This window comes from Lynx canadensis, chromosome B4 (genome assembly GCF_007474595.2).
Source record: "Lynx canadensis isolate LIC74 chromosome B4, mLynCan4.pri.v2, whole genome shotgun sequence".
Classification (NCBI taxonomy): Eukaryota; Metazoa; Chordata; class Mammalia; order Carnivora; family Felidae; genus Lynx; species Lynx canadensis.
In genome coordinates this window covers 36821007-36845940 of record NC_044309.1, presented here as the reverse complement: position 1 = coordinate 36845940, position 24934 = coordinate 36821007, and the positions used below count along the sequence as shown (strand labels likewise).

General features: G+C 36.7%; 1 protein-coding gene across 9 annotated transcripts in view; it reads left to right on the top strand.

Moving 5' to 3' along the window:
- WNK1 (WNK lysine deficient protein kinase 1) overlaps nt 1-24934 on the top strand; it is a 163232-nt gene that overhangs the window by 81244 nt on the left and 57054 nt on the right. For all 9 annotated transcript variants that reach the window (XM_030321400.1, XM_030321394.1, XM_030321392.1 and 6 more), the window contains exons 3-4: nt 4887-5107; nt 7723-7880. In XM_030321400.1, the coding sequence (XP_030177260.1) occupies nt 4887-5107; nt 7723-7880 (379 nt within the window). The remainder of the gene's footprint in view (nt 1-4886; nt 5108-7722; nt 7881-24934) is intronic.

The following is a 24934-nucleotide window of genomic DNA, read 5'->3' as shown; positions in this document are numbered from 1 at the left end:
AAAAACCAAACTCATAAATACAGAGAACAGATTGGTGATTGCCATAGGTGCAAGGATGGAAGTGGAATGTGTATAATGGGTGACGGTGGTCAAAAGGTACAAGCTTTTAGTTATAAAATAAGTTTTGGGGATGTAATGTACAGCATAGTGACTATAGTTAATAATGCTCTATTATATATTTGAAAGTTGCTAAGAGAGTAAATCTTAAAAGTTCTCATAAGAAAAAATATCTGTGTGGTGATAGATGTTAACTAGACTTATCGTGGTGACCATTTTGCAGTATATACCAATCATCTTGAAATCAATCATTATGTTGTACATCTGAGATAAATATAATGTTATATGTCAATAATATTTCTACTTAATTACCATAAGATCTAACACTTTCACTTGTGGGTTTATACCTAAAAGAATGAAAGCAGAGTCTCAAAGAGATATTTGTATACTCATGTTTATAGCAGCATTATTCACAGTAGCTAAAAGGTAGAAGCAGCCCAAGGGTCCATTAAGGAAAGAATGGATAATCAAAATGTGGTATATATGTACAGTGGAATATTTTTTAGCCTTAAATGGTAAGGAAGTTCTAACATATGCTGTAATACAAGTGAACCTTGAGGGCGTTGTGTGACGTGAAATAAGCCAGTCACAAAAAGTCACATACAAATATACTGTTTGATTTCACTTTATGAGTTACCTAGAGTAGTCAAATTCATAGAAACACAAAGTGGAATGATAGTTGCCAGAGCCCAAATGGAGAAGGTTTTTGGGAATTACTGTTTAATGGGTATAAAGTTTCAGTTTTTAAGATGAAAAGAGTTCTGGAGATAGATGGTGGTGATGATTTTCTAATAGTATGAATTACTTAGTATCACTGTAAAATGGTAAATATTGGGGTGTCTGGGTGGCTCAGTCAGTTGAGTGTCTGACTCTTGATTTCTTCTCAGGTCCTGATCCAGGGTCACGGGATCTGCACTGAGTGTGGAGCCTGCTTAAGATACTCTCTCTTGGGGCACCTGGGTGGTTCAGTCGGTTGGGCATTGGCTCAGGTCACGGTCTCATGGTTTGTGGGTTCAAGCCTCGGGTCGGGCTCTGTGCTGACAGCCCAGAGCCTGGAGCCTGCTTCGGATTCTGTGTTTCCCTCTCTCTCTGTCCCTCCCCCACTTGCACTCTGTGTCTGTCTGTCTGTCTGTCTGTCTGTCTGAAAAATAAATTAAAATTAAAAAAAAAAAAAAAAGATATTCTCCCTCTTAAGGGAGCCTAGGTAGCTCAGTCAGTTAAGCATCTGACTTTAGCTCTGGTCATGATCTTGCTGTTGGTGAGTTCCAGCCCTGCATCAGCCTCTTTTCTAACAGCTCAGAGCCTGGCTCTGGCTTCAGATTCTTTGTCTCCCTCTATCTCTGCCCCCCCTCTCAAAAAAGAAACATTTAAAAAATATTTTTAAAAAAAAGATACTCTCTGTCCCTCTTCCCCTTTCCCCGACTCGCACGTGCATTCTCTCTCAAATAATTAATTAGTTAAATGGTATATATTATGTGCATTTTATCTTAAAATGGGAAATCCACTGTGTTGAATTTTCTCAACAACTTGATACATAGGAAAAGAAATTTTTTTCTAATTTTTTTTTCAAATGTTTACTTATTTTTGAGAGACAGAGTGCACGGGGGAGGGCCAGAGAGAGAGGGAGACAGAGGATCTGAAGTGGGAAGTGGCCACTGCGCTGACAGCATAGAGCTGGATGCAGGGCTTATACTCAGGAACCGTGAGATCATGACCTGAGCTGCAGTCGGTCACTACACGACTGAGTCACCCAGGCTCCCTTGAAAAAGAAATTTTTAAAAAAAAAAATTTTTTTTTTCAACGTTTATTTATTTTTGGGACAGAGAGAGACAGAGCATGAACGGGGGAGGGGCAGAGAGAGAGGGAGACACAGAATTGGAAACAGGCTCCAGGCTCTGAGCCATCAGCCCAGCGCCCGACGCGGGGCTCGAACTCACGGACCGCGAGATCGTGACCTGGCTGAAGTCGGACGCTTAACCGACTGCGCCACCCAGGCGCCCCGAAAAAGAAATTTTTAAAGAGCAATCTCCTTCATGAATATCAATGCAAAGATCCTTTACAAAATAATAGCAAATTGGATCCAGCAATCCAATATATCAAAATCAAAGAGGGTATCACAAAGTTGGTTTAACATTGAATTAATCAATGTTATTCACCACATTAGCAGAATAAAGGAGAAAATTCATGTGATCATTTCAAAATATGTGTAAAAGTATTTGACAATTCAGTATCTATCTGTGGCTAAAAACTCTTATTCAAACTAAGAATAGTGGGGAACTTCTTCAAACTGAGAAACAACTTCCACCAAAAAGCCTATAGCTAATGTTGAGCTTAACTGTTTCCCCTGAGATGAGGAACAAAGCAAGAATGCTTTTTTTTAACCACTTACATTCACTGTGGTTTTAGAGGCCCACCCACTGCAATAAAGCATAAATATAGGGAAAACTAGTATTACGGGCATAAAGATTGGAAAGGAAGAAATAATACCATTGACCTTGATTGCAGATTATGTAATTGTTTACATAGAAAATTCCAGTGATTCTAAACAAATTTAATGAAGTTAAGAGATACAAGGTTAAGATATAGTTACCTATTATATTTTATATACTTGATCATTTTATAAACGATACAGACTCAACTTATCCCCAAAATTTTATTAAACAATTTTTCAGTTATACAGAAAAGTTGAAAGAATTACACAATGAACACACATATTCACTCCCTAGATTCTGTAGTTTATTAACTTGCCATATTTACTTTACCACGTATGTCCATCTGATTATTCCCCTATCTTAATTTTGTTCATTCCAGAATAAGTTGTTGCATCAGTAATATTTCACATGTAAACACTTAAGTGCTCATTTCGAGTTCTCATACTGTATTTATATGCTTTGTTTTTGCTTACAGTGAAATTTGAGTACAGTGAAAAGTGTAACAGTGGTATCATTCTGTGAGTTTTGACAAAAGCATTCACTCATGCAGTAAAAACTATTAAGTTATAGAACATTCTTATTATCTTAGTAAATGCTCTTATGGCTCTTCCTAGGTAGCCCTTCCTCACCCTCCAGAGGTAACTATGTTTCAATATTTGTTTAAACTATAAAACCAACTTTCACCATTAGATTTCTTTGATTACCTCATCCAAGTGAAGTAGAATTTCATTTTAGTTCCTGTATTAGCTTTTTAGTTAAAACCTCTGTGTGTGTGTGTGTGTGTGTGTGTGTGTGTGTGTGTGTGTGTGTGTGTGTGTTTTAAAACAGTTGCTGTGGAGATTGTGTTTATATCTGTAACTTTTCACAATAAACTTTGGGTTGATACTGTACAATTTCATGTAAAGTAAAGGAACCTTACACAGCTAAAGTTTCAATTATCCCTAATACTTGTTTTTTATGCTATATAATTTTTATGTATGCTACATTCACATATTCTATAGAACCTATAATACAGTGTTATAAATTGTCCTTTAATTAGCCATACGTATTTTAAATTTTTTTTTTTCTCAACGTTTTTATTTATTTTTGGGACAGAGAGAGACAGAGCATGAACGGGGGAGGGGCAGAGAGAGAGGGAGACACAGAATCGGAAACAGGCTCCAGGCTCCGAGCCATCAGCCCAGAGCCTGACGCGGGGCTCGAACTCACGGACCGCGAGATCGTGACCTGGCTGAAGTCGGACGCTTAACCGACTGCGCCACCCAGGCGCCCCAGCCATACGTATTTTAAAGATAGCATGAGGCTAATGTAATCTTTTGTATCTTCATACTTTTCCTGAATATTTTCAGAAAAAAAGCCAATCCAGAAACTTTATCTTTCCCTCAGTGAGTAGCATCAGAAATCTCTGTTCCATTCGTTTAGCATTAGCTGGGCTGCTTTCAATCTGCTGCTCCACATATACATATTTCAGAAGGCAACCAGAGATTTGGGCAGAATGAATATGCAGGATTTGGGGCTTCTCTTCAGTATCACACTTCTCTGTCCTGTCCACTGGAACTCTCTGTGGTGATGAAAATGTTTTATATCTGTACTATCCAAATGGTAACCACTTGACACATGTGGCTGTTGAGCACTTGAAATGTGGCTAGTGCAGCTGAAAAATAGAATTTTTAATTTTAATTAATTTATATTTAAGTATATTCACATTTATTTAGTGAATACTATATTAAGCAGACTATCATGATAGAAAGTTCTGTTGGATAGCACTGTTCTAGCTGCTATGGTCATCTTGAACTCTGTCCTCCATTTCTCAGCTAATAAGGCTGTAGGCTTCTATTTAGATTTGAGCTGACCTACAGAGTCAGGCAGGAGCCTTTCCTCAGCTGAGGAGATTTAGAAAATAGAAACTCAAGCAGTGCTTTCTTTTTTCCCCTAATATGAACTCCCTTCCAATTTATGCCAGATTTTGATTGCTCTCCAGAGCCTTGAGGTAGTTGTTTTTTGTATATTTTTACTACAGTTTATAATTATATCTGTGTCTAGTAAGAATTATTCCACCATTTACCAGAAGTCAAACTCTACCCCTTAACTTTTATTTTTTATTTTTATATGTGTTGTTTATTTTTCTACCTCTTAACTTTTAAGTTATTTTAGTAGTGACCCAATTTTAAGGAATTCATTTTTTTGTGCTTTGTTATTAGAATTCATTTACCAACCACTTATTATCATCCTTTCCCCTTTAACTTTGCTAAAAGTATCACTAACCTTTAAGGTTACTGAATCTTAATATTGTAAATTTGATACTCCCATCTCAGATATGTTAGAATTTAATGGAATTCTTCAAAGCAGCAACCTCGTATCATTGATAACCTGTTTGGTATACTTTGCCTTCTCTAGGTATCTGAAAAGGTTTAAGGTGATGAAGATCAAAGTTCTAAGAAGCTGGTGCCGTCAGATCCTAAAAGGACTTCAGTTTCTTCATACCCGAACTCCGCCTATTATTCACCGAGATCTTAAGTGTGACAACATCTTTATCACTGGCCCTACAGGCTCAGTCAAGATTGGAGACCTAGGTCTGGCAACCCTGAAGCGGGCTTCTTTTGCCAAGAGTGTGATAGGTATGTTTCAGGTGTACCTTGCATCCTAGCTGGGTTTCTGATATTCCTTTTATTTAGAAACTTGACCCTCTCAGAGCTTTTATTATGTGAAATAAACTTTCAGAAATTCATAGCTTGAACTCAGGAAGTGATCGTTTCTACTTATGAGATGTGGAGTTCTCTGTATGCTTCTAGAATCATCTTGAAGACTAACGATGTTTTGTAAAATTATGTGAAGTAACGTGAACTTTGTTGATAAAACCTTATGTAACTATCAATCTTACTGGGTTATCCTGTTGATACTTAGTATTATATAATTATGTATGTAATAAATATAGTTACTTTCCTATAAAGGAAACTGAATTTATATGCAGTTTAGTTTCTAAAAAAAGTATTAGATATATATTATTATTCAAAAGTATCTACCTGTTAAGACTTTATTTTAAAATGTGAAAATAAGAGTTCTGAAAGCTTGGTTTTCTCAGTTATTTTCTTATAGTTAGCTTCAGAAGATATATCTGAAACGAGACTTTTTTTCCAACCTTAGTAGTATTTGGGGTTGGATAGTTCTTTGTTGTAAGGGCTTTCTTGTTCATTGTAAGATTATTTGGATGATGCCAGGAGCACACCACACCCCCTTTAAACTCATCTCCCCCCCCCAACCCCACCAGCCAGTTGTTAAAACCAAAAATGTCTCAGGACATTGCAAAATGTCCCCTGGTAACAAAATTGTCCCCTCTTGTTGAGAATCACTGATCTAAAGAACAAGGCTGTCCTTTCAGACTTTCAACTACATGTTAGAGAGTTGCAGCTGGGAAAATAATTTAATGCTTACTATTTTGGTAAGCTTTCACTCTCTGAAGAGGACATGACAGTTTGAACACTTGAAATCACATATACTTTATTCTCCCTCTCAAAGATGGCAACAACAGGGAAACCATTCATTTTTAAGTGGGCTAGAATTTTACGTGTTAATAAGAAAACTATATAACACCAGTAATGTATACATTCTTATCAAATAGTGTTCTCTTTAGAGGGGTACCCAGGTGGCTCAGTCAGTTAAGTGTGTCTGACTTCAGCTGAGGTCATGATCACACAGTTCATGAATTAGAGCCCCACGCCTGGCTCTCTGCTAACAGTTCAGAGCCTGGAGCCTGCTTTGGAGTCTGTGTCTCCCTCTTTCTTTGCCCCTTCCCTGCTCACACTAAGTCAGTCAGTCTCTTTCTCTCTCAAAAATAAGTAAACATTAAAAAAAAAAAAATAGAATATTATGTGACTTGGATTAGGAATGCTGTTTTTAAAATTTTTTTTCTTTTTTTTTTAATTTCTTTTGATTTTTTTTTTTTTTTAATTTATTTTTGAGACAGAGAGAGACAGAGCATGAGCAGGGGCAGAGAGAGAGGGAGACACAGAATTCGAAGCAGGCTCCAGGCTCTGAGCTGCCAGCACAGAGCCCAACACGGGGCTTGAACTCACGGGACCGTGAGATCATGACCTGAGCTGAAGCTGGACGCTTCACCGACTGAGCTACCCAGGCACCCCTGTTTTTAAATTTTCTTAATACAGATTAACAAGAAGAATTGGAAAAGTTATTTAAAGCTGAATTTCCTTTTTTGTCTTGTTATAGGAAAAGGAGACATTTATTTCTTTGACTTTTTAGCACCTTAAAAATCTCTAACCTGGGAGAGTTGTTTTTTTTTTTCCTATTTTGCTTAAATCATTGTGTGTAAGCCTGTTCTTGGAAATATCCTATAATTTGAAGTACTCAGAATTAATTTCTTTGGAAACATTAGAAAACCTGGTCTATGGAATCACACGTGCTATGCTCATAACTCAGTCTGTATTTGAGTTCTCTGTGTGTGTTTGGTTTTTGCCTGTAAAATGTCCCTTACTATATTTCTTTATATGCAGTAGGCTTATTTGTGTACTGCAGGTGGTATGGTAAGTCTGTGAAGAAAGGGGCTCTGGAGAATGGCCTTTTTGACAATTACACTTTATTCTTTTAAAAAACACTGAATATTAGATTTTTCACTGCAAAGTCTCCTTAAAAAAGTGAAACTGATCAGGTGGAATGTTAATGGCAAAAAATTAGCCATGAATATTATCCTTGCATCTACCATACAGTAGAGGGCAGACAAGTATTTTGATCTTTTTTTAACTTGTCCTGTCTTACTGGTGCCATTATATCTCTATTTCTTTCTAGTCTCTTACCTTTTCCTTCCATTTGTTTTCATGATGAGTTACATTAATTTATCTCATATCCAAGTCTCTATTTTGACATTGTATAACAGTAATCCGTTTGGAACAGTAAACAGACACTTGACCCTGTTCCAGTTTTCTTTTATGAAGGCCATGCAGCAGAAGATCTATAAGATACTTGGTGGGACAGACTAAGATTTTCTTCCTCCTCCCTGCTCCTGCCACTCTACTCTCTCTTCCCTCCCCTTCCATTCCATTCCCTCTCCTTCCATTCCCTTCCCTCCCCTCTTCCCTCCCCTCTTCCCTCCTCTTCTCTCTTCCCTTCCGTTCCCTCCACATTCTTCTCTCTCACAGGTCAACCCCTCTGCTTCTCCCCCAGGTGAGAAACATCTGTAGCTTCTGCTCACATTAAATCTGAATTGTTCTTTTAATTTAAGGTACCCCAGAGTTCATGGCACCTGAGATGTATGAGGAAAAATATGATGAATCTGTTGATGTTTATGCTTTTGGGATGTGCATGCTTGAGATGGCCACATCTGAATACCCTTACTCAGAGTGCCAAAATGCTGCGCAGATCTACCGTCGAGTGACCAGTGTAAGTCTTCCCCTAAATGATTATTGAGCTTAAGTCACATCTGAAAAGGAATGCCAAGGTGGATAACATCGAACCATGCAAAAGGAAACAATGGTAGAAAGCACACTCAGTTGTTGGGGGAAGAGGGAGTTGAAAGATTTTCTCTGATTTAGTGAGAGCAAAAATAAAGATCAGAAAGTACCACTATATTCTGGATCCTCCTTGCCTTCATTTAAACTTTTGTTTTGAGATATATTATATTTAAACATACTGTCGTTACTAGTTTTCAACTCCCTGTTTATTCATCTAAGTTCTCATTCCTTCCCACCATAAAAGGTTTTATCTGAATTAAAAAGTAGTGCTCTTAAGTTGCTTTGTTCACAGACTTTTCCTTAAATGTTTTAAAATTTATTTATGAATTTATTAAATCATTTATAAGTACCACAGGGTTTAAGGCCTAACAGTAATTTCTGGATCATCTAATAATACCCTAACCTATTAAAATATTTCCCGTTATATCGGCTTATAGTCAGTGTTTAAAATAGGGCCCATTGGCGGGGTGGGGGGGAGGGGAGGGTGGGTGATGGGTATTGAAGAGGGCATCTTTTGGGATGAGCCCTGGGTGTTGTATGGAAACCAATTTGACAATAAATTTCATATATTAAAAAAAAAATAGCGCCCATCAACATCCACGGAAAATATTTTACTGTTACATTTCTTTCTTTTTTTAATGTTTTTATTATTTATTTTTGAGAGAGAAAGGGAGAGAGTGAGCAGGGGAGAGGCAGAGATAGAGACACAGAATCCGAAGCAGGCTCCAAGCTGTCAGCACGGAGCCTGATGTGGGGCTTGAACCTACAAACCATGAGATCATGACCTGAATCGAAGTCAGATGCGCTCAACCAACTGAGCCACCCAGGCGCCGCTGTTATGTCTCTTAATGTGTAACTATTATCCCCTACTTTTATTTTGTCTCAGGCTGTGTAGGGCAAGAGAAATGTAGTAAATGTAGTTAGTTTAGCCTTCAGAGAATTCTAATTAAGTATTGTAATCACTATTCCACAGTTTTGCCCTTAGAAAGTTCATCTGCTTTACCTCTTAGAGTTCTATGAATTTCAATTTTAAGTCTTTTATTCTAATTCCCCTTTCTTCCCCCAGTACCTAATAATTTACATCATCGTTTTTTTCCTTTGAGGGTAAGATGGGCTATTTACTGGGTAGTTCCCCCTGTATTTTATTTAGAATTCTTGAAACCTCAAGAAGTATATTTGATTTCTTGGTTTTTTTACTCATTGTTCCTATTTATCAGGTTCTTGGTTCAAAATAACTCTTAGATATAAGCCTTCTTCATTCCCATTGTCAGAACTTTAATACTTTTACTTCGCACCTTACACTATCATCTTGAAGTAGTTAACGTTATGAATTTGTTTTTCTGCTTCACTTGAACTAGTTGAACTTTCTTGCTATTTCTTTTTGGTGTAAGGAACTTAAAATGATACCAGTTTGCTTTTGAAAACATGTAGAAATTCTTATTATCTTTACTATTCCTTACTTTTATCTAAACACCTTTTTAAGTCAGGCCACTTCTCTTTTTATTATCTTGCACATATGCCACATCCTTCCCCTTTTCCTGTCCCATTTGTACATGTCATTTACATTCTGTACATGCTCTTTTGCTATCCAGTCAGTTCTTATACTGTATTTAACAGACTTCCCTAACAAAATTTTTTCTGATGGTCCTCACTGAATAATGATTTCTGCCTTCTCTGAGCTGAGCTTCTCAACTGATTGGAATCATAGTTTTATTTGTAATTGATTATTTTACTTATGAGTTCAAAAATTGAATTAATATAAAGCATTTAAAATGATGTTTAATGTTACATGTATAAGTACTTGCTGTTTATTTTTATTGCTCTATATTCTTTAAAATTTGTGATCTTATCTCTACAAAATATTTCTGTTTAACTCTATTCTTATCTTTAGTACCTGTTAGTATCCCATATATAAAATAAGTCTCCAGTGCAAATACATGTGACATTTTCTGGATCCCTGCTACATGCCAAGTCCAGAGTAATTGAAGATGAATAGTATACATATTCCCTGTCTTCAGAAAATTAGCTCTAATATAGAAGACCAGTGTATAAGCAAACAATTGTAATTACAGTATGATGATAATAGCTTATTGGCTGTTTGTATGTCTTTTTTTTCTTTTGGAACAATGCCTATTCAGATCCTTTGCTCATTTTTTTAAAAAAAATTTTAACATTTATTTATTTATTATTATTTTTTAATGTTTATTTATTTTTGACAGAGAGGCAGAGAATGAGCAGGGGAGAGGCAGAGAGAGAGGGAGACACAGGATCCGAAGCAGGCTCCAGGCTCTGAGTTGTCAGCACAGAGCCTGATGCGGGGCTTGAACTCACAGACCGTGAGATCATGACCTGAGCTGAAGTCGGATGCTCAACCGACTGAGCCACCCAGGTGCCCCAACGTTTATTTATTTTTGAGAGAGAGCAGGGGAGGTCAGAGAGAGAGGGAGACACGGAATCAGAAGCAGGCTCCAGGCTATGATCTGTCAGCACAGAGCCGAATGCAGAGCTCAAACTGACGAACTGTGAGATCATGACCTGAGCCCAAGTCAGACGTTCAACCGACTGAGCCACCCAGCTGCCCCCTTTACTCATTTTTTTAATTGGGTTATTTGTCTTTTTATTATTCAGCTGTATGAGTTCTTTGTATATTCCAGATAGAAGTCCTTTGAGATAGATGATCTCTATTTTCTCCCATTCTGTCAGTTGTCTTTTCTTTTCTTTTTTTTTTTTTTTTTTAAATTTTTTTTTTTTTTTAATGTTTATTTATTTTTGAGACAGAGAGAGACAGAGCATGAACGGGGGAGGGTCAGAGAGAGAGGGAGACACAGAATCGGAAACAGGCTCCAGGCTCTGAGCAGGCAGCACAGAGCCTGACGCGGGGCTCGAACTCACAGACCGCGAGATCGTGACCTGGCTGAAGTCGGAGGCTTAACCGACTGCGCCACCCAGGCGCCCCTGTCTTTTCTTAATAGTGTCACTATCTTGCTAGTACCCTTTGAGGTATGAAAGTTTTTCATTTTGATGAAGTCTGGTTTATATATTTTATCTTTTGTTTTGCTCATGCTTTTGATGTCATACCTGAGAATCCATTGCCAAATCTCAAGTCATGAACATTTACCCCTATGTGTTTTCTTTTGGGAATTTTATAGTTTTAGTTCTTTTTTTTTTTTTTTTAATGTTTTTATTTATTTTTGAGACGGAGAGAGACAGAGCATGAGCAGGGGAGGGGCAGAGAGAGAGGGAGACACAGAATCTGAAGCAGGCCCCGGGCTCTGAGCTGTCAGCACAGAGCCCAGCGCGGGGCTCGAACGCACAGACTGTGAGATCATGACTTGGGCTGAAGTCAGACGCCTAACCAACTGAGCCACCCAGGCGCCTCTAGTTTTAGTTCTTACAATTAAATTAGATCTTTAACTCATTTTGAGTTTATTTTGTTTATTTTTTTTATGTTTGTTTATTTTTGAGGGAGACAGAGAGTGAGTGGGGGAGGGGCAGAGAGAGAGGGAGACACAGAATCTGAAACAGGCTCCAGGCTCTGAGCTGGCAGCACAGAGCCCGACGCAGGGCTCAAACTCACAGATTATGAGATCATGACCCAGGCTGAAGTCAGACGCCCAACTGACTGAGCCACCCAAGCACCCCTTGTGTTTATTTTTGTATGTGGTGGTGGGAGGTAAGGGTTTTAACTTGGTTCATTTGCTTGTGACAACTATCCAGTTGTCTCAGCACCATTTGTTGAAAAGACTAGTCTTTCTCCATTGAATGGTTTCACCCTTGCTGAAAATCATAGGCATGTGGGTTTATTTCTGTACTCTCAGTTCTGTTCCATGGATCAATATGTCTTGTTTACCATTGCTTTGTAGTAGTAGTAAGCTTTGAATTAGGAAGTGTGAGTCCTTCTATTTATTCTTCAAGTTTTGTCTCTTCTTGGTCTTTTGTAACTCTGTATAAATTTTAGAATCAGCTTGTCAATTTTTACAATTCAGCTGGGATCCTGATATGTATAGCATTGAACCTATAAATAAATTTGGAGAGTATTGCATCTTAACCATACTGAGTCTTCTGGTTCATGAACATGGGATGTTTTTCCATTACTTAGATCTTTTGTAATTTTTTTCAGTGGTGTTTTATAGTGTTCAGAGTATAAGTCTTGTATTTTTTTTATTAAGTTTATTCTTGAGTAATGTATGCGAGGGGTACTATTATAAATGGAATTGAATTTTTATTTCAATTTTTGATTGTTCATTACAAATACTTTTGGTTTTTGCATACTGATTTTGAATCAACAAACTTACTGAATTAATTCTAATAGTTTTTTAGTAGATTCCTTAGGATTGTCTATATACAAGATCATTTAATCTGCATATATAGCTCTTAGAAAATACAAGGCTAGGCAAGTGTGGGTGTGTGCTTTCCTTGTAAGAAAGAATTGAAAAAAAAAAAAAGTCTGGCTCTTAGTTTAATGAACAGAATTTCAGGATAAAGTTGAAAAAACAAAAAACTGGATAGGTGTTGGCTTCTGGGAATTTTCTAATGAGAAAAAAGACCTGTTTTTTGATATGTCAGATTCCACTCCTGTTGTATTTATATAGTCTGTGTGTGTGAGAAGATGAACACATAATTCTCAACTTTTTCAGTGAAATAACCAATAAGAGTTTATTTTTAAAAATTAACTGTAGGAATAATAAATAAAGTTTCATAAAAGGATAATTTGCCCTTTAAGGTGGCTCGGAGTTTATTTCCTTTCATTAACTCTCCAGATTTTGCTAGAAATGACAGAATGGTTGACAAATTAAAATACTGAATTAAAACAAATCTGAACCACCCAGTTGTTTTGATAGGTCTTATACAAATCCTTGCTTGAATTCAAATATGTGAATTTAATCATTTATTCTGTTACATATAATATTACATTAAAGTTACCTCACCAGATCTACTCATACTAATTTTTTAAACCTAATTTTTTTTAAGTTTATTTATTTGTTTTGAGAGAGAGGACACGTGTGTGCAGGGGAAGGCCACAGAGAGAGGGAGAGACAGCAAGCTCCACTTAGTGCAGAGACCAACTCGGTGCTTGAACTCACCCAACCATGAGATCATGACCTGAGCCTAAGTTGAGAGTTGGATACTTAACCAACTGAGCCACCCAGGTGCCCTTTAAACCTAATTTTCAAAAAAGAGTTAAGAGTTGGAGTGTAGAGAGACACAGGAAACTGTATATACCTGAAATGTAAGGTGGTTCACCAATATTTGATAGTTTTCAGGGGGTGTTATAACAAAGTACCACAAACTAGGTGATTTAAACCAGCAGAAATTTATTGTCTCAGAATTTTGAGACCAGAAGTCCAAAATGAAGCTTTTAGCAAAGTCATGCTGTCTCTAAAACATGAAGGGGAAAACTTTTCATTGCCTCTTACCTTCTTATGGTTTGCCAGCAATCCTTGGCATTCCTTGGCTTGCATCTGCAGCATTTCAGTCTCTGTCTCACATGGTGTTCTCTCCCTCATCTGTCTGTGTCTCCTCTTCTTATACGGACACCAGTCAGATTGTATTGAGGGCCCACCGCACCCCAGGATGACCTCATCTTAACTAATTACAGTTGCACTGATCCTTTCTTCTCCTCCTCCTCCTCCTCCTCGTCCTTCTTCTTCTTTTTATTTTGAGAGAGAGAAAGCTCTAGTCAGGGAGGGGCAGAGAGAGAGGGAGAGAAAGAGAATCCGAAGCAGGCTTCATGCTGTCAGCACAAAGTCTGGCGTGGGGCTCAAATCCATGAGCTGAGCGCATTAACTGTGAGATCACAACCTGAGCTGAAGTCAGAGGTGAAGGTACCCAGCAATGATCCTATTTTCAAATAAGGTCAGATTCTGAGATACTGAAGGTTAGAATTCATATCTTTTTTTAAGAGAGAGCAAGCAAGCAGGGGAGAGGGGCAGAGGGAGAGAGAGAATCTTAAGCAGGCTCCACACTCAGCACAGAGCCCGATGCGGGGCTTGATCTCAAGACCCTGGGATCATGACCTGAGCTGAAATTAAGAATTGGATACTCAATTAGCTGAGCTACCTAGGCACCCCAGAAGTTTGACATACCTTTTGGGAGGACACAGTTCAACCCATAATAGTTCATGGGTTCATCCAGCAAATATTTAGGTCTGCTTTCTTTGTTCCAGACTTTTTTCTGGATACTAGGTATTGAATATTCTTGTTAAGTAAAACCCGAATCTTTGTCTCTTAAGAGCTTAATAGGGGAAGGGGAAGAAACAGTTTAACCCAGACAATTTTTCTAGGTATAAAAACAATTTTTCTAGGGATAGGTACTTAATGAAAGCATGTAAGAATGGTGCCTAATTGAGTTTGGACAGGTTGGGGAAATTAGAAAGGGAGAGATTAAGATAGTGTTGCACGTGAGAAATCTATATATTTGTATGTCTATAGAGTTTGGAAGCAGGAAAAGAAAGAAAGGATGAAAAGAGGAAAAGAGAGCTTAGATTATACTCCCAACATTTGAGGAACCATTGCAGCACTTTACACTGGGTAGTTGTAATAAGATCAGACTTAAATTTTAAATTTTTAAAAAAATTGTTCTGGCTCCAGAGTAGAGAATGGATTTATGAAGAAAGACTAAAAGCTAAAAACCCTGTTTTAAGAGGCTGTTGCAGTAATCTGAAGGAATGACGGATAGATTAGGATATACAGTAGAGTGAATGGATGAGATCTGAATTAGAATTCAGTTAAGCTGAGTTGTTCTTTTTGACTTACCATTTATGAAAATAAATATGGAATAAATACCCATTGTAAATATATATCCTCTTAAAATAAGATGAATCTTGGTCATTAAACTTGATTATGAAGTTAAATATATAACGTTAGACTTTCAGACTATAAAATTTACAATTTGTATATGGAATAATTTATATATTTTATTTACTAACCATATATTGCTTTTCTTCATCCCATCATACTCTAAACCAGGGGTTAATGAACTCTGAACCATGGGCCAGATCTATCTTGTTGTACAGTGTACAACCCATGACTAAGAACGGTTTCCACATTTTAAGTATTGGGGGAAAAAATCAAAAGAAGAAAAACATATCATGTGAACATTTCAGTGTCCATAAATAAAGTAATAAAGCACAACCACACTTACTTGTTTCTGTATTATCTTTGTTTTCACACAATACAATGCAGAGTGGTAACTGGAACAGAATGTGTGTTCCAAAATGTGCTGTTTGGGCTCTTACCAGAAAAAGTTGTTGAGAGGCACCTGGGTGGCTCAGTCAGTTAAGCCTCCAACTTCAGCTCAGGTCATGATCTCGCTGTTAACCGAGTTTGAGCCCCACGTCGGTCTCTGTGCTGACAGCTCAGAGCCTGGAGCCTATTTGGATTCTGTGTCTCTCCCTCCCCTTCCACCTCCCCCTCCCCCTCTCACACTCTGTGCCTGTCTCTCAGAAATGAACATTAAAAAAAAATTTTTAATAAAAAAGAGAAAAAGTTGTTCACTTCTATTGTAAACACATGTCACCAGAACTTGAAAAATTCTCCACTGAAGAGTTCTGTAATTACTAATCTGTAAAAATGATGATAATGTTCCTCTAGTAGGATGCTATTCTTAATACAAGAATCTCAATACAAGCAAGTAATTACTTAAATTGTTAACTATAAAAATTTGTGGGTAGTCTTTTCTCTCAGTCAGAAGTGGAACTATGGATTGCCTGGGTGGCTCAGTCAGTTAGTTAAGTGTCTGACTCTTGACCTTGGCTCAGGTCATGATCTCATAATTCGTGAGTTCGATCCCCATTTTTTCAGTGGCCACACTTTTTGGTATTGGCCTAAGAAATAACATCTTAAACCCAGTATTATTGCTTGAGGTGATCATTCTGGATTTTAAACACCAGGGTTTATGAACCAATAACTTTTGTTTACCTTTATATCAGTGCTGAATGTTTGATATCAAACAGACTAGATATGAAATACACATTAGATAGCCAAATATTTAAACATTCTCTGCTATCTCTCAGCCATACCAGCCTCCTTTGTTGGTCTTGGAATATTTCTATTTTGAAATGGGAATAAATTTTGTTATGTACCAGCAGACCATGGCTCTGCTTTTTTGTAGGCTGCTCTTAGAGACACTAGGAGGAATTGACTGGGCTGTCTCTATTATTTAGTGATAAGTGTCTCTGATTAATTTGCTAATTCACTTCCTTATTATTTCTCTAAATAATGGTTGGTATTGAAAATGTTTTGAGGGATGATGGAATTTTAGGTTTTTTTTATATAAAATGAAGTATAAAAATAACTTCTATTTACAGAAATCAAGTTATAAACTTTTATGGTAGTACCAGTTTTTTAAAAATGCAAGTTTTATAGGTAGCCAGTATTAAATTTTATCCTTTTTCTGTACCTAACCCAGCAAATATGATTAACTGATTAAAAATAATGACTGTGGGGTTGCCTGGGTGGCTCAGTGGGTTAAGTATCCGACTTCAGCTCAGGTCATGATCTCATGGTTCATGGGTTCGAGCCCCGCATCAAGCTCTGTGCTGACAGCTCATTGCCTGAAGCCTGCTTCAGATTCTGTGTCTCCCTCGCTCTTTGCCCCTCCCCCACTCACACTGTGTGTGTGTGTGTGTGTGTGTGTGTGTGTGTGTCTCAAAAATAAAGATAAAAAAATTAAAAAAAAATAATGACTGTAGGATGGGTAGATGAAAAACATAGCTAAACTGTTGATTTAAAAAGTTGATCACCAGAGGCTCAGGGCTAAAACGAGTGTTTTAAAGTTATATGGCTTCAGACTGTTAGGCACAGCACTGCCATATGATCAGATAAAAATTTATATATGAAATTATTTGATAAAAGTAAAAAAAAAATTTAAGAAAGGCATTTGAGACACTAAAAAACAAATGTATCTTTATTTGCAGATGCAGACTCTAGTTCAAAACCCCCTTCTCAAATGAGAGGAGTCTTTCATGTTAATTTAATAGAACCTAGAAAGACCAATATCACTTTCCACATTCTTAGTAATTACCCTGTTTTTATTTTTTTTCCCTTTTTTGAAGATAAAATTCACATACCATAAAAATTCATTTTAAGATGTAAAATTCAGTTTTTAAAATATATTCATGCTGCACCTTTCTATCACCCCCCAAAAGAAATCTCATATCCATTAGCATTCACTCTCCATTCCCCCTTCCAACGAGCCTCTGGCAACCACTCATCCATCTACTTTATGTCTCTCTGGATTTGATTTGCCTGTTGTGGACATTTAATACAAATGAAATCATATGATATATACCCTTTTGTGTTATGCTTTGTTTGTTTTTCTGTTTTGCCTTTTGTGGCATGCTTTGACTTAGCATAATGTTGAAGGTTTATCCATGTTGTAGCAAGTATTAGCATTTCGTTCTTTTTATAGCTGAATAATACTCCATTGTATGGATGGATATACCACATTTGTTTCCCTTTAGTTCTATAGTTCCTTCTTCTCTCGTTGTTAAACTGTTTGAATCTATAGCCACCCTCCCTTCTGGAAAGGGACTGCAGAACAGAAAAAAATGAAATATATATTGTCTTAAAAGATACTGTCCAAGAATTTGATTTATCAAATCTTTGTACATACTGTACTGGTAGCATAGCATCTGACACATTGAGTCATTTAGTAATAGTTTGAAGAATAAATGATTTAACTAAAGGAATCCCAAATATAGTCAGTTAGACACTTATGTAAGTTTGGGAGGTTGAATTAACCTTGCAAAACAGGAATGGAACTTAAGGTCACCTTTGAAGTTTTAACAAAGCTCTCCTAAAATGAAATTGAATAATACCAAGTAGAAACAGATAACACATATAAAAGCAATATATTTTCTATAATGGGTAAAACTATTTGGTACCAAAAGAGCAGAAAACAAAAACTTTAAAAGTTACAGTCAAAATTCCAGGACAAGAAGGATATGCGAAAAAGTCATCCAAGCATGTATTTTCCATCGATTATCAAATCTCATAGTTGTAATTTCTAAACAACTATTTTATAAGTAACTCTTTCCATTATGAGGCTAGGTCTGTATTTTGTTGGAAGTGTTTCAGTATAATTTTTACCCTATAATCACTCTCACTTTATTCTCTGAGATTTCATAGGGAAAACTAAATCATAAGTTCACTTGCTAGTACCTCAGACATTTCAGGACAATTCCTGATTCATGGATCCTTTCTCATTGAGACCCATCATTTTCAGTTTTTAGAACTACAGGTTTCCCTCACTGTCCACAAACAGAGCATTCCCTTGAAGTCTTTTGTAAGCTGAAAAGGCATAAAAGGGAAGGAGTAATTATTATTAATATACATTCATATTAAATTTTTTGAGCATTCTCAGACTCCAATTATAACCTCTTTTAGGATTTTCTAATACCGTAGGATATATCTTGCTAACAGATGCATAAAATAAGTTAAAGTGCAGATGTTCACAGGCACAATTTAAAGCTATGGTGTCTTGATTCTAAATTTAGCTCCCAGGGGAAGGAGCTCAGCTTTGCCACTCTTGCTTTGATGGCTCACTGCAAAACAGGCCCTGAAATCTACTTTTGCTTTTTTTCATAAAAGCAAAAATCCTTTTTGGATTTCTTTTGGTTAGTGAAAACAGGTACTCATGTAGGTCTTTCATAAAAGCAAAGTGGTGTGGGGCACCTGGGTGGCTCAGTCGGTTGAGTGTCTGATTCTTGAGTTGGTTCAGGTCATGATCTCATGACTGCTGAGTTCGACCCTGCATCAGGCTTGGAGTTGAGTGTGGAGCCTGCTAGTGATTCTGTCTCTTCCTCTGCCCCTCACCTGCTTGTCCTCTTTCTCTCTCTAAAAAACTGAAAAAAAAAAAAAAAAAAAAAAAAACCACAACACAAAAAACCAAAGTGTCATAATGTAAACTTTCAAAAAGCGGGGGATACCTGTTCCTTTGGATTTCTTGTGGGAATGTGTAACTGGAAAAGGAAAGTGCTCAGCAGTTGTTTCCTTTGACCTAGAAGAGACTAAACAGGAAGAAGAATCATAATTGGAGATAAAGAACTTGATAAGGTTATAAGACATTGCAAAGGCCTGGTAGAGGTTTGAGATTCTGTCCGTTAAGATACTTTGAGAAGAGATTAAGATAGCAGCTACCAGATTTAAATGATTTAATTCAGTGACTGTCAAACTCTTTTTACCAGGATGCTTTATAATCATAAAAATTATTGAGGACCCCAGAAAGCTTTTGCTCACTTATGTTATATCTATTTTACTGTATTAGAAACTAACACAGTCTTATAATGTAATAACATAATAAGCCCAATAATATGTTGACATTAATAACATTTTTATAAAAAAAATGTTTTTGTCCAAAACTAATTTTAAAGATTTAGTGAAAAGACAGCATTTTTACATTTTTGCAACCATCTTTAATGTCTGGTCAGCAAGAAGACAGCTGGGTTCTCATGTCTGCTGTATGAAATCTGTTACAGTATTTTTTTTTTTATTGAAATGTATAAAGAAAAGCTGGCCTCACACAGATATGTCATTGGAAAAGAGGTACCTTGTACGTCCCCTGAAAGAGTTTTGAATACTACACTTTGAGAGTCTCTAATTAGATCTTTGCTATGCAAAGTGTAGTTCCCCCACCAGCAATATTGGCATCCCAGGGCACTTGTCAAAAATGTAAAATTTTCACTTCATCCCAGACAGCTCAAATCAAAATCTGCATTTTACGAGTTCCAGTGGTGATTCATCTGTACGTTAAAGTTTGAGAAGTGTGAGCTGGAACAGTGATCACCTGACGTCCCTTCCAGTCCTGTGTAACATAGACTAAATAAGATAATGCCAAAACGTTATTTGAAAATAATTATTCCATCACTCATGAATTTTTTTGACTAGCATTAAAAGTAACCAGACTGATTTAGAAATTTTATCCTACTTAATTGCATTTTTTTCCTGGCTTATTGAGGAGTTGCTTTTTTACTTTTTTATTTTATTTTTTTACAGAGAGCATATGAGTGGGGGAGAGGGTCGGGGTCGGGGAGTAATGGGGGGGAGAATCTCAAGCAGGCTCTACGCTCAGTGTGGACCCCGGTGTGGGGTTCGATCCCACAATCCTGGGTTCATGACCTGAGCCAGAATCAAAAGTCAGACACTCAACCAATTGAGCCACCCAGGTGGCCCAGGAGTTGCTTTTTTAAAAAGCAAAATAATAAGTCAAGCTGTGGAAGAGATGGAATAAAAAGCTTGAGAAGTTCTTTAAGTCAGTGGAGCTGTGTTAGGATTCTTAGTTTCTAGAGATACTGCAGGCATTCACTTGTGCTTTATTTTTCCTCTCAGCTGTAAAAATTTAGTTCTGTATTATCTACAGTCCCTTATTCTGTCCTGTCAGTCATTATATTTCTTATCTGGGAAATGCTGTCTTGATTTCACCAACCTCCATCTGTATCTTCTGGCTTCCAATGAAGAATAACATCATCCATGTCCATTTTTAGTTTTCTAAAATTTTTCTCATGTTTTGAGTGCTGAGATAAATGTGAGGATTGAAGTAAATACATAGATTATATAATGATTTATATAATTATGTAAGCAATAATGATGACTCTTGTGTTGAAATGCACCCTGATTGTTAAGTCTGCTTTGGATATAAATTTAACTAATGTTTTAAAGTGTATGTTAGCATCAGTGCCTAACTATTGGTCATTTAATAAGGAAGCATGATTGGTTATCTATTCAGAGCTCATAGGGCTCCCTGATGCAAATCCCCCACCACCCCTACTAATCCCTTACCACCACCATCAGCCAGTGCTCCTGCCACTCCATATTTCTGGTTTCCATCCCAGATCTACTATGTATACCTTAGTGTAGTCAGTAAACACTGAAATAGTAATTACAGTAAAGAAGGTGGATTTCATAGACATAAAGAAGTAGGGGATTTTGATCTCCTTCCAGAGGGTCAGAGACAGTGCTCCAGTAAAAATATGTTTAAGCTGAGAACTTTAGTGGCCTATTGTGACAGAGGTGGTGAAGCAAATTTTGTATGAAGTAATTACCAGTAGCTTCAGCTCCTTGGCACTCTTTATCAGGAATATTTTAGGATTTTTGGGAGAAAGTCATGCCAGTATCATTCTCCTCTATATTCCCATCATACTCTACCTCTGTTTTATTAATATAATAATTATTATGTTGATATTAACTATTGTCCCTCCACTCCCCCATTAGAACTGAGCCCCTCAAGGACAGGTTTCTTTTTTCCTCTTAGAGAGCAATTCACTGCTACATGTCTGACCCTGCAGTGGTGCACTGTCATACAAGTAGTGGGTGACAGCAGTGGAAATATTAATAAATAATACATCATTTGTGCCAGGCATTGCATCAAACACTTTGCATATGTTACATAGCTTAATTCTTCCAGTAACCTGGGGGTGGAAAAGAGTAAATGCTACTATTACCAACATTTTGTGACTATAGGTCTGAAGCCCAGGAAGTCTAGCCCAAGATTACATATTTAGAAAATAACAGAGCATTCTGTTATTTTTGTTATTATCTGATTCCAGATCCCCTGCTTATATCAAAATGCTGCATCAAATCCATAAATGTCAATTACAGTGTCAATCTGTGACCTAAGGGTATTTAAACTTGTCTGTGTAAGTGCTGATGTGGAGGGGGTAAATATAGACTGTGGTTTAGTAATTACATTCTATAGTGCACTGATAATAAATTGTTGCATGTCATTGTTCTGTACATGCAATTTATTCAGGTCTGTACTTGAAATATTACTTGCTCAGAGAGGCTTTCCCGAAAATATTTTTTAGTGTGCACACACTTCTATCCCCTGATGGTTTTATTTTTCTTCATGGCTTTTGTCACAGGTTTATAGTATTCATCTGAAGCCCCAGTTAGTATACAAATTCTGTGAATTGGAGATTTTATTTGACTTGTTCGTTGGCTGTATTTGTAGTATTTAGAGACTGGCAAGTCATAGGCACTCAGTATTTGTGAAATGAACACACGGATACAGAACTGTAGAGAGTGAAACCCAATTTTACGTTGCCTGTGGAGGAACTGGGCTCTGGAGTTGGGTCTCCTTGAGTTTAAATCCCAACAATGTCCTTTCCTAGCTGTGATACTTTGGGCAAGTTATTTAACTAATCTGAACCTAAGGGGTTTATGAGGATTAAATGAGTAATGTGTGTAGAACATAACAAAGTGCCTGACATGCAGTTATCAATCAGTACTTAGTAGGTATTGCTGTTATTATCATTAGCATCAGTATTACATGCTTAGTAGTGAATTACGTTCTCTCATTCCATTCTTTATCCAGTGACATTCAGTAAATCACAGTTATAAAATGTGTTTAATGAACTTAAAGTCAAGTTTTTTTTTAAGTTTTTTTTTTAACGTTTATTTATTTTTGAGACAGAGAGAGACAGAGCATGAATGGGGGAGGGTCAGAGAGAGGGAGACACAGAATCTGAAACAGGCTCCAGGCTCTGAGCTGTCAGCACAGACCGACGCGGGGCTTGAACTCACTGACCGCGAGATCATGACCTGAGCCGAAGTCGGCTGCTTAACCGACTGAGCCACCCACGCGCCCCTAAAGTCAAGTTTTAGAATGAATGAGCTAACATTTATTTGTAATTTTGCTTCTTGCCAATAGTCTTGAAAGTGCTTTGCATATACTATCTTATCTTTATCCTGGTAAGTAGATAATATATTCATTTCACAGATAAGAAAATAGAATCACAGGTTAAGCATTTTGTCCCATGGACATGCAGGAGAAATAATAATAATAATAATAATAATAATAATAATAATAATAATGGTGGTAGTGGTTGTGGTGTCAGAAATCAAGCATCACTAATGACATTAATAACAGACCTTAAAGTTTTTTCTTTACTTGTTTTTTAACTTTTTTTTAGACCTCGAGGGAAAAACATCTGAGAGTAAGGAAATTAGGGTACATGGACAGCATAAGACTGGTATAGCATGTTTTAGCCCTGTATAGAGAGGTTCATGATACCTTGTTTAAAGGAGAAAAACTTCAGTTGCCTTGAAAATCTGCCATTGGTAATGAGAAAATCCAAATAAGAGTAATGAGCACAATTTTTGTCTGCTATTAAAAGAATAGAAACTACAGTAAGCAATGTCGTCAGTTTTTTTTTTATATGAAGGATAGTGCACTTGAGGTTGGAACCATACACAAGCTTTCATGAATCCGGAGAGTAATGAGCCTTGGGGAATCATGAGGTAAACTAATTTCCTTTGATACAGCTAGGTAGATTTTGTAGGAAGTTTGAAGAGGTTTGTTTTCCAATGGGATCATAAGGTATGTTCAAATTCCTGTAAACTAATGGTTCATACCAATAAGAATCTGGCTGAATCCAGCCTCATAACAACCAAGTTAGAAATAATGGGGATTTTTAATTACTTTGTTTGTGTAATTTGACTTTGTCACTGATTCCATTAGCCATTGGATTGCAAGATTTGAACATTCTGTCTGGGAAAAACAGAACTAAAGCAGTTAGGGTGAAATTCCTTTTACTTTTTTATATAACAGATTACAATTCACCCCACCTTTTTTTTTTTAACTGAAACAAGTGATTCCTGATTAGATAGTGTTTGAAAAGTTGAGGAAAACTATATGTTTTTCTTTAGCAGCTGGAGTTTTTATAGTAATGCAGAGATCTAAATCCACTGGAATTAGCTGACATGATTCCTTTATAAGTTTTATTCATGTTTCCATCCAGTAAATTTGGATTCTGCATGTAAAAGAAACCTATGTGTATCATGGGCTATATTATATCTTGGGGACGTTTTGCATGATTTTCAGAGGCATTTCATTATTCTGTGATTTGATTAAAATTAAAGCTTCTTAATCAGATTGTTATTCTTAAACCAAAGAGTTCTGAGTATCATTCTTAATGTTTTAGGTACTAAGGAACTTGGGAAATCCTTATTTCAGAACTTCTCAAAAAAGCTGTTTTGTTTTTTTTATATTTGCTGAATGTTGCTGTATAATTCACAGGGCATTAGACTATAGAATAAAAACTGCTAGAATATAGAATGATAGTTTCTATACTTAAGTATGTTATAGCAATATTGAGTTTCTTAGTATCTTAAAAGTAATTTACATGCCAAAAGATACATAGATACTTTGTAATTGCTACCTTCTCATTATATATGATTTGTAGTATACCTTGAAAGAAGTGTAGAACTCAGTTGGCTAAAAAAAGTGGGGAGTAGTAAGAGTATTCTTATTAGTGAAAATGTGCACTAAGTATTTGGTGAACAAGTAACTGGTTTGACTGGACTTATTTTTGGGAAGATAAGAGTAGAGAAGAAGGTGGAAGTTGGATTGTGAGGGCTTTTCACACCAGATCAAGAAAATTAAAAAAACCGGAACATGGGCTAGAAGTAACAGTGAACTAGGCATTGTGGAATCTGGATTCTAGGTTTTGCTTTACCATTGACAACGAGGCCGTTACCCATAAAAACCAATTCTGTTTTATTCTAGGTGCTGAAGATGATACAGTGTATCTGGCAGGTGTCTAATAAGTACTAGAGTAGACTAGACTAGATACTTCATAGATGCCAGTTGAATTAATGAATTGATTCTAGCTTTGATGTGGCATTAATCTCTCTGGGCCAAAATGGTCTCATTTGAATAAGGAGGACCTCTCAGATTCTTTCTAGATCTGTGATCCTATGGCAGTCTTGTAGATGTGGAGAACTATTAACCATTTTTGAGTAGTGTAATGTGAGTTAAATGATGTCAAGTGACTGGAAAGGGCTAAATGTCAGATGATTAAATGAAGCCAGATGGTTGATCTGGTCACAATATAAAATACAAATTGGAGATGGAGAGAATAGAAACAATGAAGCCCATCTGAAATTGGTTAAGTTTAAAGAGGTGAGGTGTTAATAATCTGGACTTTGGTGGTCACAGTTGTTATGCAAAAGAAGCAGTGATTTTGAGAGGTAACAAAGAAAT